Source organism: Macaca nemestrina, chromosome 12 (assembly GCF_043159975.1).
Source record: "Macaca nemestrina isolate mMacNem1 chromosome 12, mMacNem.hap1, whole genome shotgun sequence".
NCBI lineage: Eukaryota > Metazoa > Chordata > Mammalia > Primates > Cercopithecidae > Macaca > Macaca nemestrina.
This window is the reverse complement of record NC_092136.1, coordinates 93,092,826-93,108,106: the sequence shown is the minus strand read 5'-3', so window position 1 is coordinate 93,108,106 and position 15,281 is coordinate 93,092,826. Positions and strand designations below refer to the sequence as shown.

Genomic DNA, 15,281 nt, shown 5'->3' with positions numbered 1-15,281 from the left:
AGTGGTGTGCAGTCTTGGAAGAGATTGACAGTGTATTTGGACAAATGTGGAAAGCACTGAAATAAAAAATCCCTCCATCAAAACAATACTATAAAGCACTTTTCTTTATGACTGGTATCATTATTCCTACGTTATCCTCTGCTCTTCTTTAATCATTATTTTAATCAGTAATGTTTATTAATTATCCACATGTCCATGGTACAGTAAACATTTTACATAGTAATATATAGGATTGTCTTCTAGATATTTTTATGCAAAATGATGAAGTATGTTTTCTAAAGAACCTATGTTTGTGTGGGTTCTTGTGCATTTGTGTGTACTTGACTCTCTTTTCTAAGTATAGACTATGCTTCATTTCACTGAGAATTGGCAAACTGTTTCTATAGAGGGCCAGATAAAAAGTATTTTCTGCTTTGCAGGCCATATGGTCTCTGTTGTAACTACTCAGTTCAACCATAGGCAACAATATGTAAACAAATAGATATGGCTGTATTAAGGTAAAATTTTATTTGCAAATATAGGTAGCCTACAGACCGTAGTTTGTTAACCTCTGATTTAGACTATCCCTATATGCTGTATTTGAGCCATTCACTTAGATTTTTGTGTTGGAAGAAGTCATTGAGTCAAACCCTCTTTTATAAAAGAATTCATAGCTAGTTAGGAATTGGGGCTTGGATTTCTGGTCAGTTTTCTTTCCAGTGTACCATGTCTCAGCATCTAGAAAAGCTTTGTTTATATCTGGAACCTTAAATGTCTGGAAACTTAAATGTACCTGTTCTGTGAAACCTTGCTTAACTGTTCCTTCCATGCTTTCCTTTTCTTTATCTCTTGCCAGAATTTATTGGTTTTTCTCGTGGCTTTTGTGTCACTTTTTTTTTTTTTTTTTTTTTTTTTTGAGACGGAGTCTCGCTCTGTCGCCCAGGCTGGAGTGCAGTGGCCGGATCTCAGCTCACTGCAAGCTCTGCCTCCCGGGTTTTTGCCATTCTCCTGCCTCAGCCTCCCGAGTAGCTGGGACTACAGGTGCCTGCCACCTCGCCTGGCTAGTTGTTTTTATTTTTTAGTAGAGATGGGGTTTCACCGTGTTAGCCAGGATGGTCTTGATCTCCTGACCTCGTAATCCGCCTGTCTCGGCCTCCCAAAGTGCTGGGATTGCAGGCTTGAGCCACTGTGCCCGGCCTTCTGTGTCACTTTTTAAAATAGCCTTGATCATGCTGTACTGAAGTTAATTTACAAGTTATTTTTCACCAGTAGACAGCAAGCCCCATGAAGGAAGGGACTCCCATATCCCTTGTGTTCATCACTGTAAACTAGCATCTAAGAGTGCCTGGCTTATCAGTACCCAGTATGGTTATTGGCTCTGAAGGAAAATGAACTCCTTGTACTGGGAGAGATTATACCTTTTTCATGTCTTTATTTCTCAGACCTCGTGCTGTACCTGGTTGATTGCACAAGTGTCAGTAAAACTTTCTGGACTGAAAGGGTTTAATCCTTTTGTTTGATTTCTGCAGTGATGGTCTCTGCTACTTTTCTTGCTCCCACCCTGTGCAAACACCCATTTTTCCCATTTTCTCTGTCAACTTTTCTCTTTCAGCACCTACATGATTGTTTTAGCTTGGTTTCTCACTTTCACAGCCATTTTCCTGTGTCTATAAAAGGAATGGTGTCCTTAGGGTTTTCAAGGTAAGTGATCATATCATCAACAAACAGGGACAGTTTGACTTCCTCTTTACCAATTTGGATGCCCTTTATTTCTTTCTCTTGTCTGATTGCTCTGGCTAGGACTTCCAGTACTATGTTGAAGAGGAGTGGTGAGAGTGGGCATCCTTGTCTTGCCCCAGTTCTCAGAGGGAATGCTTTAAACTTTTCCCCATTCAGTATTACGTTGGCTGTGGGTTTGTCATAGATGGCTTTTATTACATTATGGTATGTTCTGTGACTGATAAAATAATTCAGCAAAGTTTCTGGATACAAGATTAATGTACACAAATCAGTAGCTCTTCTTATAAACCAACAGTGACCAAGTGGAGAATCAAATCAGGAACTCAACCCCTTTTCCTTTTACAAAAGCCGCAAAAAAAATTAAACTACTTGCTGGTTCCAAGATGGCTGAATAGGAACAGCTCCAGTCTACAGCTCCCAGTGTGAGCGACGCAGAAGATGGGTGATTCCTGCATTTCCAATTGAGGTACCGGGTTCATCTCACTGGGGCTTGTTGGACAGTGGATGCAGCCCATGGAGTGTGAGCCAAAGCAGGGCAGGGCATCGCCTCACCTGGGAAGCACAGGGTATTGGGAAATTCCCTTTCCTAGCCAAGGGAAGCCATGACAGATGGTACCTGGAAAATTGGGACACTCTCATCCTAATACTGCACTTTTCCAACATCTTAGCAAACGGCACACTAGGAGATTATATCCCGTGCCTGGCTTGGAGGGTCCCATGCCCACAGAGCCTTGCTCACTGCTAGCACAGCAGTCTGAGATCGAACTGCAAGGTGGCAGCAAGGCTGGGGGAGGGGTGTCCACCATTGCTGAGGCTTGAGTGGGTAAACAAAGCAGCGGGGAAGCTCAAACTAGGTGAAGCCAACTGCAGGTCAAGGAGGGCTGCCTGCCTCTGTAGACTGCACCTCTAGGGACAGGGCATAGCTGAACAAAAGGCAGCAGAAACTTCTGCAGACTTAAACGTCCCCATCTGACAGCTTTGAAGAGAGTAGTGGTTCTCCGAACATGGAGTTTGAGATCTGAGAATGGACAGACTGCCTCCTCAAGTGGGTCCCTGACCCCCGAGTAGCCTAACTGGGAGACATCTCCCAGTGGGGGCTGACTGACACCTCATACAGCTGGGTGCCCGTCTGAGACGAAGTTTCCAGAGGAAGGATCAGGCAGCAACATCTGCCGTTCTGCAATATTTGTTGTTCTGCAGCCTCTGCTAGTGATACCCAGGCAAACAGGGTCTGGAGTGGACCTCCAGTAAACTCCAGCAGACCTGCAGCTGAGGGTCCTGACTGTTAGAAGGAAAACTAACGAATGGAAAGGACATTGATACCAAAACCCCATCTGTACGTCACCATCATCAAAGACCAAAGGAATGCAGCTGCTTGCCAGCAACGGAACAAAGCTGGATGGAGAATTGACAAGTTGAGAGAAGAAGGCTTCAGACGATCGGTAGTAACAGACTTCTCTGAGCTAAAGGAGGATGTTTGAACCCATCGCAAAGAAGCTAAAAAACCTTGAAAAAAGATTAGACAAATGGCTAACTAGAATAAGTAGTGTAGAGAAGACCTTAAATGACCTGATGGAGCTGAAAACCATGGCATGGGCACTACATGATGCATGCACAAGCTTCAGTAGCCTATTTGATCAAGTGGAAGAAAGGGTATCAGTGATTGAAGATCAAATGAATGAAATGAAGTGAGAAGAGAAGTTTAGAGAAAAAAGAGTAAAAAGAAATGAACAAAGCCTCCAAGAAGTATTGGACTATGTGAAAAGACCAAATCTACGTCTGATTGGTGTACCTGAAAGTGACAGGGAGAATGGAACCAAATTGGAAAACACTTCAGGATATTATCCAGGAGAACTTCCCCAACCTAGCAAGGCAGGCCAACATTCAAATTCAGGAAATACAGAGAACGCCACAAAGGTACTCCTCAAGAAGAGCAACTCCAAGACACATAATTGTCAGATTCACCAAAGTTGAAATGAAAGAAAAAATATTAAGGGCAGCCAGAGAGAGAGGTCAGCTTATCCACAAAGGGAAGCTCATCAGACGAACAGTGGATCTTTCGGCAGAAACTCTACAAGCCAGAAGAGAGTGGGGGCCAATATTCAACATTCTTAAAGAAAAGAATATTCAACCCAAAATTTCGTATCCAGCCAAACCAAGCTTCATAAGTGAAGGAGAAATAAAATCCTTTACAGACAAGCAAATGCAGAGAGATTTTGTCACCACCAGACCACCAGAGAAATGCAAATCAAAACCACAATGAGTTCAGAAGGAATAGTAGCAGCTCCTCTTTGTACCTCTGGGACATACCTCAAAATAGTAAGAGCTATTTATGACAAACCTACAGCCAGTATCACACTGAATGGGGAAAAACTGGAAGCATTCCCTCTGAAAACTGGCACAAGACGGGGATGCCCTCTCTCACCACTCCTATTCAACATAGTGTTGGAAGTTCTAGTCAGGGCAATCAGGCAGGAGAAAGAAATAAAGGGTATTCAATTAGGAAAAGAAGAAGTCAAATTGTCCCTGTTTGCAGATGACATGATTGTATATTTAGAAAACCTCTTTGTTTCAGAACAAAATCTCCTTAAGCTGATAAGCAACTTCAGCAGTCTCAGGATACAAAATCAATGTACAAAAATCACAGGCATTCCTATACACCAATAACAAAAACACAGACAGCCAAATCATGAGTGAACTCTCATTCACAGTTGCTTCAAAGAGAATAAAATACCTAGGAATCCAACTTACAAGTGATGTGAAGGACCTCTTCAGGGAGAACTACAAACCACTGCTCAGCGAAATAAAAGAGGGCACAAACAAATGGAAGAACATTCCATGCTCATGGATAGGAAGAATCAATATCATGAAAATGGCCATACTGCCCACAGTAATTTGTAGATTCAATGCCGTCCCCATCAAGCTACCAATGACATTCTTCACAGAATTGGAAAAAAATACTTTAAAGTTCATATGGAACCAAAAGCCTACATTGCAAGACAATCCTAAGTCAAAAGAACAAAGCTGGAGGCATCATGCTACCTGACTTCAAACTATAGTACAAGGCTACAGTAACCAAAACAGCATGGTACTGGTACCAAAACAGAGATATAGACCAATGGAACAGAACATAGCCCTCAGAAATAATACCACACATCTACAACCATCAGATCTTTGACAAACCTGACAAAAACAAGAAATGGGGAAAGGATTCCCTATTTAATAAATGGTGCTGGGAAAATTGGCTAGTCATGTATAGAAAGCTGAAACTGGATCCCTTCCTTACACTTCATACAAAAGTTAATTCAAGATAGATTAAAGGATTAAATGTTAGACCTAAAACCATAAAAACCCTAGAAGAAAACCTAGGCAATACCATTCAGGCCATAGGCATGGGCAAGGACTTCATGACTAAAACACCAAAAGCAATGGCAACAAAAGCAATAATTGACAAATGGAATCTAATTAAACCAAAGAGGTTCTACAGAACAAAAGAAACTACCATCAGAGTGAACAGGCAACCTACAGAGTGGGAGAAAATTTTTACAATCTACCCATCTGACAAAGGGCTAATATCCAGAATCTACAAAGAACTTAAACAAATTGACCAGAAAAAATCAAACCCATCAGAAAGTTGGTGAAGGATATGAACAGACACTTCTCAAAAGAAGACATTTATGCAGCCAACAGGCACATGAAAAAATGCTCATCATCACTGGCTATCAAAGAAATGCATATCAAAACCACAGTGAGATACTGTCTCATCCCAGTTAGGATGACGATCATTAAAAAGTCAGGAAACAACATGTGCTGGAGAGGATGTGAAGAAATGGGAACACTTTTACACTGTTGGTGGGACTGTAAACTAGTTCAACCATTGTGGAAGACAGTGTGGCAATTCCTGAAGGATCTAGAACTAGAAATGCCATGTGACCCAGCCATCCCATTACTGGGTATATACCCAAAGGATTGTAAATCATTGCTATAAAGACACATGCACACATATGTTTATTGCGGCAGTATTGACAATAGCAAAGACTTGGAACCCACCCTTATGTCCATCAGCGATAGACTGGATTAAGAAAATGTGGCACAAATACACCATGGAATACTATGCAGCCATAAAAAAGGATGAGTTCATGTCCTTTGTAGGGACATGGATGAAGCTGGAAACCATCATTCTGAGCAAACTATTGCAAGGACAGAAAGTCAAACACCACATGTTCTCACTCATAGGTGGGAATTGAACAATAAGAACACTTGGACACAGGGTAGGGAACATCACACACTGGGGCCTGTTGTGGGGTTGGGGGAGTGGGGAGGGATAGCATTAGGAGATATACCTAATGTAAATGACGAGTTAATGGGTGCAGCACACCAATGTGGCACATATATGCATATGTAACAAGCCTGCACGTTGTGCACATGTACCCTAGAACTTAAAGTATAATTAAAAAAAACAAAAAACAAAGCAAAACAAAAGACCTGCAAACACACAGGATAGCACCTAACACAGTTATCACTCTCCAGGTATTTGTTGTTCCAACCTCTCCTCCTCAGTCTGAGTTAACCTATGAGGAACAATAAAATAATGTACAATAAAAATTGTAACTTAAGCAAAAAAAAAAAAAAAAAATTAAACTACTTAGGAATATACCTAACCAAAGAGTCAAAAGACCCCTACAAGGAAAACTACAAAACACTGCTGAAAGAAATCATAGAAAACAAAAACAAATGGAAGCACATCCCATATATGTGGATGGGTAGAATCATATTGTGAAAATGACCATACTGCCAAAAGCAGTCTACAAATTCAATGCAATCCCCATCAAAATACCACCACCATTCTTCACAGAGTTAGAAAAAACAATTCTAAAATTGATATTGAACTAAAAAAGAGCCTTCATAGCCAAAGCAAGACTAAGCAAGAATAACAAATCTGGAGGCATCACACTACCTGATTTCAAACTATCCTATAAAGCCGTAGTCATCAAAAGAGTGTGGTACTGGTATAAAAATAGGTATATAGACCAATGGAACAGAATAGAGAACCCAGAAATAAAGCCAAATACTTACGGTCAACTGATCTTCAACAAAGCAAACAAAAACAAAAAATGGGAAAAGGACACCCTTTTCAACACATGGTACTGGGATAATTGGCTTGCCACATGTAGGAGAATGAAACTGGATCTTCATCTGTCACCTTATACAAAAATCAACGCAAGATGGATTAAGGACTTAAGACCTGAAAGTATAAAAATTCTGGAAGATAACATTGAAGAAACCCTTCCAAACATTGGCTTACTCAAGGATTTCATGACCAAAAACCCAAAAGCAAATGCAATAAAAACAAAGATAAATAGCTGGGACCTAATTAAACTAAAGAGCTTTTGCACAGAAAAAGAAACAGTCAGTAAACAGACAACCCACAGAGTGGGAGAAAATCTTCACAATCTATACATCTGACAAAGAATTAATATCCAGAATCTACAATGAACGCAAACAAATCAGGAAGAAAAAAAACAGCTGCATCAAAAACTGGGCTAAGGACATGAATAGACAGTTCTCAAAAGAAGACATACAAATGGCCAACAAACATGAAAAAATGCTCAGAATCACTAATGATCAGGGAAATGCAAATCAAAACCACAATGCGATACCACCTTATTCCTGCATAATGGCCATAATCAAAAAATTAAAAATATAGTAGATGTTTGTGTGGACGCAGTGATCAGGAAACACTTCTACACTTCTGGTGGGAATGTAAACTAGTACAGCCGCTATGGAAAACAGTGTGGAGATTCCTTAAAGAACTGAAAGTAGAACTACCATTTGATCCAGCATTCCCACTACTGGGTATCTACCCAGAAGAAAATAAGTCATTATTCTAAAAAGATACTTGCACACGCATGTTTATAGCAGCACAATTCACAATTGCAAAATTGTGGAAGCAGCTCAAATGCCCATCGACCAACGAGTGGATAAAGAAACTGTGATATATATATCATCATATATATATCCATCATATATATATATATATGTGATGGAGTACTACTCAGCCATAAAAAGGAATGAATTAATAGCATTTGGATGAGATTGGAGACTATTATTCTAAGTGAAGTAACTCAGGAATGGAAAACCAAACATTGTATGTTCTCACTGATATGTGGGAGCTAAGCTATGAGGACACAAAGGCATAAGAATGATACAGTGGACTTTGGGGACTTGGGGGGAAGAGTGGGAGGGGACAAGGGATAAAAGACAACAAATATGGTGTAGTGTATACTGCTTTGTTGATGGGTGCACCAGGATCTCACAAATCACCAGTAAAGAACTTACTCATGTAACTACCACCTGTACCCCAATAATGTATGGAAAAATAAAATAATAAAATGTTTTTAAAAAAGGGAATGGTATCAAGAGATTAGTGTTGTAACTGCTGACAGTTTTAGCCAGGAGAGTACTTTTAGATGCTGTCTGCATCAGAGAGTCCCAATAAATTCTGTAGTTTTTCTTTCTACCCTCATTTTATTATTTTTTTTCCAAAATGTCCTTTTAAACTATTTCTTCTATCTTTTACTAGATATTTGCCAATAATTAAGTTCTTATACACAGTTTCTGGTAGAAAAATCTGTAATCTAAACCATCAGACACTGGTGTTCCCTCATATGTATTGTGACTACAGAATAGAGTGAAAGGTCTTAGCGAGAGCAAGTAGCCATGGGAGATGTAGAGGACATAGAAAAGAGTAACAGTAATTAGAGTTAGAGTCCTGTTTATACTCTTTTGTTTATCAAAATAAAGCATCAGTCCTTCCATTAGCATTACTTGTTATAGATGACATCCTTTTGATTTTACAAATACTTAATTCTACAAATTGCATTTTCCTAGGACTCCTAACCCCATTAAGAGGCTTTTTATTAACAAGAAGTTATAAGACATACCATCTTACCAGTCATTTATATATAATATGATGGAAATTATGCCTTTCTAGGGTTGTGCAACATGGTAGTACTGTGTCTTTTCTAATACCTATCTTCTAAAGGAGTTACAAGCTCTGTTTGAATTTAAGAATAATGTTAGTAATGCCTTATAATTTTATATTTACAAACCATGATATACATTATTTAATCTTTATAACTACTCTGTAAAGTAAGTACTATGCTCATTTTATGAATGAAAAAGCAGTCTCACAAAATATGAGTAGTGTGCCATAAGTCATATGGAATTAGGTTGAAACCTAGATCTCTGTCACATCCAGTATGTTAATTGTTCATCACCCCACGGGACATTGTCTTGTTGGATTTTAGCTGTGAGTGTGTTTGTATGACATAAAGAGTAGATACGGTGGATAAAATAAATGTTTATAAGCTTAGAATTGGTGACTTTCTCCTATGAAATATTATCAGTTACTTCTCAGGTTGAATGGAAAAGTTTAACTTTGCACATGTCTTAAGAAGATCAGGTAGAAAAAGTGATTCTCTGGAGGTAAGGAGAATGCTTGCTGTAGATAGAAAGGTAAAAGTCCTTTTGAATCATAAAGAGTAACATGGAAAAAAAAAAGGCAGTCAGGCTTGAGAAAGTAGTTGAGACGGTCACTGAAGCAGCATGAGATCAGAGATTTTCCCTCTCTACAGAGGTGTTCTTTTACATTTGATATCTTTATACAATCATAGACACACTAGTTGATTAAACCTTACCAATTGCTACTTATTGTTATAGTTAAAAACCATAGGATTGTTACCCTCCCTTTAATGTACATGAAATTTAAATGTATTTTATTAACCCCCAAAATTAAGGGTTTAGTTGCCACACAAATGTAGAAACCTGCTATGTAACTGCCACAGGACTATTCTTGGTCCCATTACGTCTATGCACAATCAGTAGGGGATAAAGAACCCTAGTGCTTCTGATGAGTCTAGTCCATAATGGTTATGTTGTTCCTGTCTGTTCTTACTCTAAGATACTCTAGAAAATCTCATATAGATAAAATAGTGGTATGTGGGCTTGGAGAATGGGGAAGGAATACAGTATTACAAATAAAAAGTGTAGCAATATCAAAGATCATTGATTGTAGAATAGGAGTTCAAATCTCTGCTTTCTCAGTTTTAACTCACACATTGAGCAAAACCCCCTTATCCCTGTGGTCTAGCATCAGTTTCCTTATTTGTAAAATGGGAATAGTAACAAAATATGCCCTTGTTTCTCATAAACTTATTGTGAGGCTCAGCTGACAAAAGGTTTATGAAAGCCTTTGTAAAATGTAAAACATTATACAAATGTAGGGTACTATAACTGTAATTCTGCATTTGGCTTTACTGACAAACATAATCTGCCGCTGGAATTTTAACTATTAAATTACAGGATCATTGAAAACTTAATAAGTGGTGGATTTTAGTAAATTTGAGCTCAAATGGAAACAACTGAATTTAGTAATTTTATTTTATAATGTTTATTTCAGTGTTTTACATTTTGGTAAACATGTGAGATCATAGGAAGTCCTATTAGATAGCCAATCTCTGTCTCTAGAGGGCACCAAAGGACTCAAATGTTTACCTGAATCTTGCTCTAGGTATGTATCTACATTCTTATTTTATTTTTTTAATCCTCAGAATTTTTATAACCACTTTTTTGCCAAAAGTGCTAAAATACTATATTTGTGATAGAATTAATTTTAAATTCCAAAGCACCTAATAATAATTAAAACAACCCTTTAAAATACTGGTTATATAACTGCTTTTCTCTTGCCAGCTAGCCTTATTAGAGCTTTACTTTGATCATTATCTAATCTAATTATTGGAGATACTGCTTTCATAACAAATATTTGTCTCTAAATAATTTAATTACTAGAACATTAAATCAACAATCAAATGTTTGTAAAAACCAAGGAATGTAAATCCCCAATTTTGCTTTTATTTTAAATTACATAAAAGAAAATGTAAAGTTTTGATGGTCAGTTACAAGATAGTCATGTGCTGTGCATTTCTTAAATGGTGCATGATGTAACTTGAAAGTCTGTTAGTCCAGTATAAGTTATAAATTGCCTGTATAGGGCAAAAATCTAATAGATATATTCTCTACAGTCTAAGATGATGTGTACATTTATGCTGACACTAAACATTACTTATGGTAGATTACACATGTAAAATTAAAGTAGAAGAAACACTTAAATTGTTAATCATATCAGAAATTTGTTTTAATCTTCTGATTTGTTGGCCTCTTAATTACTACATTTAGAGAGAGATATGTAAGAGTGGAGACCAGGTGGCTGCTTGGGCAGGGCCCTCCTTTCTGGGTTGCAGTATTTTGGCCAGGCTAATTCTAGAGTCACAGGCCTGGGTTTGAATCCTAGAACCACCACTTACTGGCTTGACATTACACAAGATTTAAAAAAAATATTTCTCTAAGCCTCAGGTTGCTCAACTATAAATTGGGATTAATATTACCACCTGCTTTAGAGAGTCATTTTGAGGATTAAGTGAGATATTGTATATAAAGCATGTAGTTCAGTATCTGATACAAAGAATGTACTCAAAAAACACTAGCTATTATTATTACAAGGTCTTAAGAATTTTTAGAATGTGTGTATCCAGAGACTCGACAATATTGATGTGTTCGAAGGAGGGTACACTGTTTGGGGGCAAATAAGTTTTCACTGGTATTCAAGTTATAGTATGATCTGCCTCTGCTGTAAATTTTTAAGACTGTTTCTAGAGTCCTCTATAATTTCATTTCTATTTTAGTAAGTAGCATTATGTGATTAATTGGATCACAGATAGTTCTTAATATATGGAGTCTGTAAATCACATTTGTTTTGAAATCTGAAAATTGGGTTATAGGAGTGGCTGAATAAATTTTATTATAAAGTTGATTTATCTTGTAGAAGTTTTTTGCTGTAGCAAAAATTTATGTACTGTCTACCATATGGCCATGCATGAATGTAGTGGATTTTTAATAAATATTTATTGATAGTGATGATAATTTATAAATAATTGCTTTATAAGAGTTTTAAGGTTAGGCTATAATTTTAAAATTTTGCTCTGACTACATTTTTGAGAGATAATTGGAGCTTGTTTCCTAGCTGAAGAAAATAAGCTAGAGGAGAATACTCAGTGGCCATCCTAGACAAGCATGGTCCCAAATTTGATGATCTCGAAAAGAGATACTTGAGCCTTTGGAGGTATCATGAGCATGATAGTGACAAAGCTTCAGAATACATTAGCAAATCTATCGTTATAATTTTCTAATGAACTTTATGGTTACAGTATGATAAAAGAAATTACCTTTCAAGATTATTTTATGTCAGTTATCCTTATATTTGATACATATGTTTCTAGGAAACCAGAGTATCTTGAAAAAATGTAAATGTAAATATTTTAAAATATAGCAATTTATTGTGAAGTGTATAGATTGTAATTTTCTTTGTACATGTGTTCTATGGTTGTAAATTGATGGAAGTTTTTGCCCTTCTTTATTCTCCTGGTAATCCTATATAGGTTCATGAAGGATTCCTGGAGAGTAAAGTGTTTATTTCGAATAGTACCAATTCATCAAATCCATGTGAGAGAAGAAGTGTTGACCTAAGGATATATATGCTTTGCTTTCTTCCATTTATAATTCTTTTGGTCTTCATTCGTGAACTAAAGAATCTATTTGTACTTTCATTCCTTGCCAACGTTTCCATGACTGTCAGTCTTGTGATAATTTACCAGTATGTTGTCAGGGTAAGTATAAAATGTTTTTAACTAAGTTCTTATCTTTCTTATATAAGTAAAATTTTTGTTTACTGTAGCGGTAAAAGTAATGATATGTAAAGACCCCTACTTCATATGTGGCACACAGTGTACAATCAGTAGATGCTGATTTCTTCTAGGGGGATGCTGTTGAGTTAGAAAAGTATATGATATAGAGATTAAACAGGCTTTGTGGTCAGATCTTGAATCTCAGTAAATACGCTTCTGGGCTTTGTGACAGTGCTTCAGAAGATAGTAATACCTACTCTATTAGAGTTATTTTGAGATTTAGGATTGTGTTCTTAGTACAGTGCCAAACATTGAAAGCAGGTACTCATTAAATGTATTATTCTTTAAAATACTCATTAAATGTATTATTCTTTAAATCTTGTGATTTAAGCCAATCACAAGAGATGCATTATGTGTGTGTGTGTGTGTGTGTGTGTATATATATATATGCAGTTCTGTAATTTCCTTTCCCTTCTGAACTTTTATTTACTGCCACTGCTTCAATCCACTGCCACTACACTAGTCTGTAATCCCTTTATCTGAAATATATGCAATTACCTCAACTGATTTCATTGTCCATAGTCAGGGGATTCTTAACCCAGTTTCCTTAAAATAATCCATTGTTGAGATTCAGGGATTCTTCAAATTCCTTAAAATAGTTTGCAAGATTTAGTATTTCTGTTTGTATGTATGTGTTTTGCTGTTGAGCAGTTATGTAGCTTTCATCCTGCAAGGGTGCCAAAGACCAAAAGAAGGTTGAGAATCCCTGCTCTAGTCACTTCTGATCTAATTAATCTTATATATTATTTCCAAGGTAATTGTTGTAAAATCTTCTTTAGCAGTTTATTAAAAATTCTTACTATGGATCTGTGTTTCATTTCCTTCCTCTTTGAATTTCAAAACCTGTAGTTTCTCTTACAGCACTGAGTGGGAGGAAACATACAGGAAGTTCCTGTAGGCTTTCCGGAGTTCGTGGCCCCTTAGCTAAACATGTAAGAGTCAGTTAAGCCAAAAAGGAGGTTCCCAAAATAGAAGAAACAGCATGAGCTGCTGTTTAGAGAAGAGAAATAGCATCCTGCTTGCCTTAGGTAATAGTTTAGTGTTGAATGAGCCAAACATTGTAATACCCTTTCATTCTAAACCCAGTGTGTATGGTTTTAGTCATGTATCACCATTATATCACACAATTCTATCTATGCTTCAGATGTCCTAGACCTCTCTGTTCCCCAAATTATCCTTGAGCTTTCACACTTCAGTTGCTTTGTTCATCCTTTTTACTTGGCCTTGAATTCTACTTCCAATCAGGCAAAGCAGAGAATGTAAGATGGTAAGGAGAGTAGGGACCAGACTTGGGGTATCTGGAAGAAGTGGCTATTTAGAGCTAATGTGCACTTTGTCCAGATGATGAGAGTTGGAATAAGCCTGTGAGTCAGGACCAAGCAATCAAAGCCAGAGTCAGGACATATATATTCAAACAATAAGGATAATGACAACCATCAGATCAAATGTAAGCACTGAAACAAGAAGGAAACCTGTTCTAGGCAGCAGCAGAGCTATAAGGTAGAAAGCCAGTGTCAGGAGCCAGGCATCTTAGAGAACTGAAAGAGCAATGAAAATAGAGTGGAGAATGAATTTCTATTGGGCACCAGCAGCAGTGGTTGATAACTTGACTGTATGGCTCTCAGCTTAGAACTTGAATGTGCTTATGTATTTCCTGTTGTGGCAGGAGCCACACCTAGTGTGCACAGCCTGGGACTTGCAGGTGGAAGCAGATAGTCAGGAGCATTTTGCTCAGATGGAATGTATGGGCATAAGGGAAACAGTTGCTTTTGGCAGTGAAATCCTAACAGCTTGGCTACATTTAACATAGGGTGCTTTAAGTGTTCATTGAAAAAATTAGTCACTTTTATAACACATTTGCTGTGGTGAAGCTCAAAATTACATGATTTTTCTTTCAATTTTAAATTATTTAGAATAAGTAAAGATGTAACTGGTCTTCTTTTTTTCTTCCTTTCTTTAGAACATGCCGGATCCCCACAACCTTCCAATAGTAGCTGGCTGGAAGAAATACCTACTCTTTTTTGGTACTGCTGTATTTGCTTTTGAAGGCATAGGAGTGGTAAGAATTTAGTTATTATTATTATTATTATTTAAAATCTTAATTCAACACAATGATTTATATAGCCTAGCTATATTTAAAATTGCATATTTTTCTTTTTTATTTCAATTTTCTTTATTTCTAGAACATGATTTCCAATTTGGTGTGATAGATTAGAATTATAGTTTAGTCCTTCCACTAACAAGGAGCTTAATGTTAGACATACCACTTAGGCTCTCTACTTCTCTTTTTCTTTGTCTATAAAATGAATAAATTAGCCAGATCATTTTTAACATTTTATTGTGGAAAATTTCAAACCTATACAAAATTTAGAAAGTAGTATAATGAACTCCTATGTAAATGTCACCTGGCTTCAAAAATTATTGACTCAAGGCCAGTTTAAAAAAAAACCTATATCCCACATACTCAGGCACATCTGAAGCATATTTTATAGATGGCATTATTTGAAGGGAATCGGAATAGTTGCAGAATCACTGCTATATAAGAAGAGTTGGATATAAATTCTCCCTGTAGTTTTATGAATATAATGTTTGTTTTTTTGTTTTTTTGTTTTTTTTTTGAGACAGAGTCTCACTCTGTTGCCCAGGCTGGAGTGCAGTGGCCGGATCTCAGCTCACTGCAAGCTCTGCCTCCTGGGTTTAGACATTCTCCTGCCTCAGCCTCCCGAGTAGCTGGGACTACAGGCGCCTGCCACCTCGCCC

General features: G+C 37.3%; 1 protein-coding gene across 3 annotated transcripts in view; it reads left to right on the top strand.

Annotated features, from left to right (window-relative positions):
• LOC105484357 (solute carrier family 36 member 4) overlaps positions 1-15,281 on the top strand; it is a 96,310-nt gene that overhangs the window by 59,822 nt on the left and 21,207 nt on the right. For all 3 annotated transcript variants that reach the window (XM_011745889.2, XM_071075449.1, XM_011745890.3), the window contains exons 7-8: positions 12,216-12,443; positions 14,482-14,580. In XM_011745889.2, the coding sequence (XP_011744191.1) occupies positions 12,216-12,443; positions 14,482-14,580 (327 nt within the window). The remainder of the gene's footprint in view (positions 1-12,215; positions 12,444-14,481; positions 14,581-15,281) is intronic.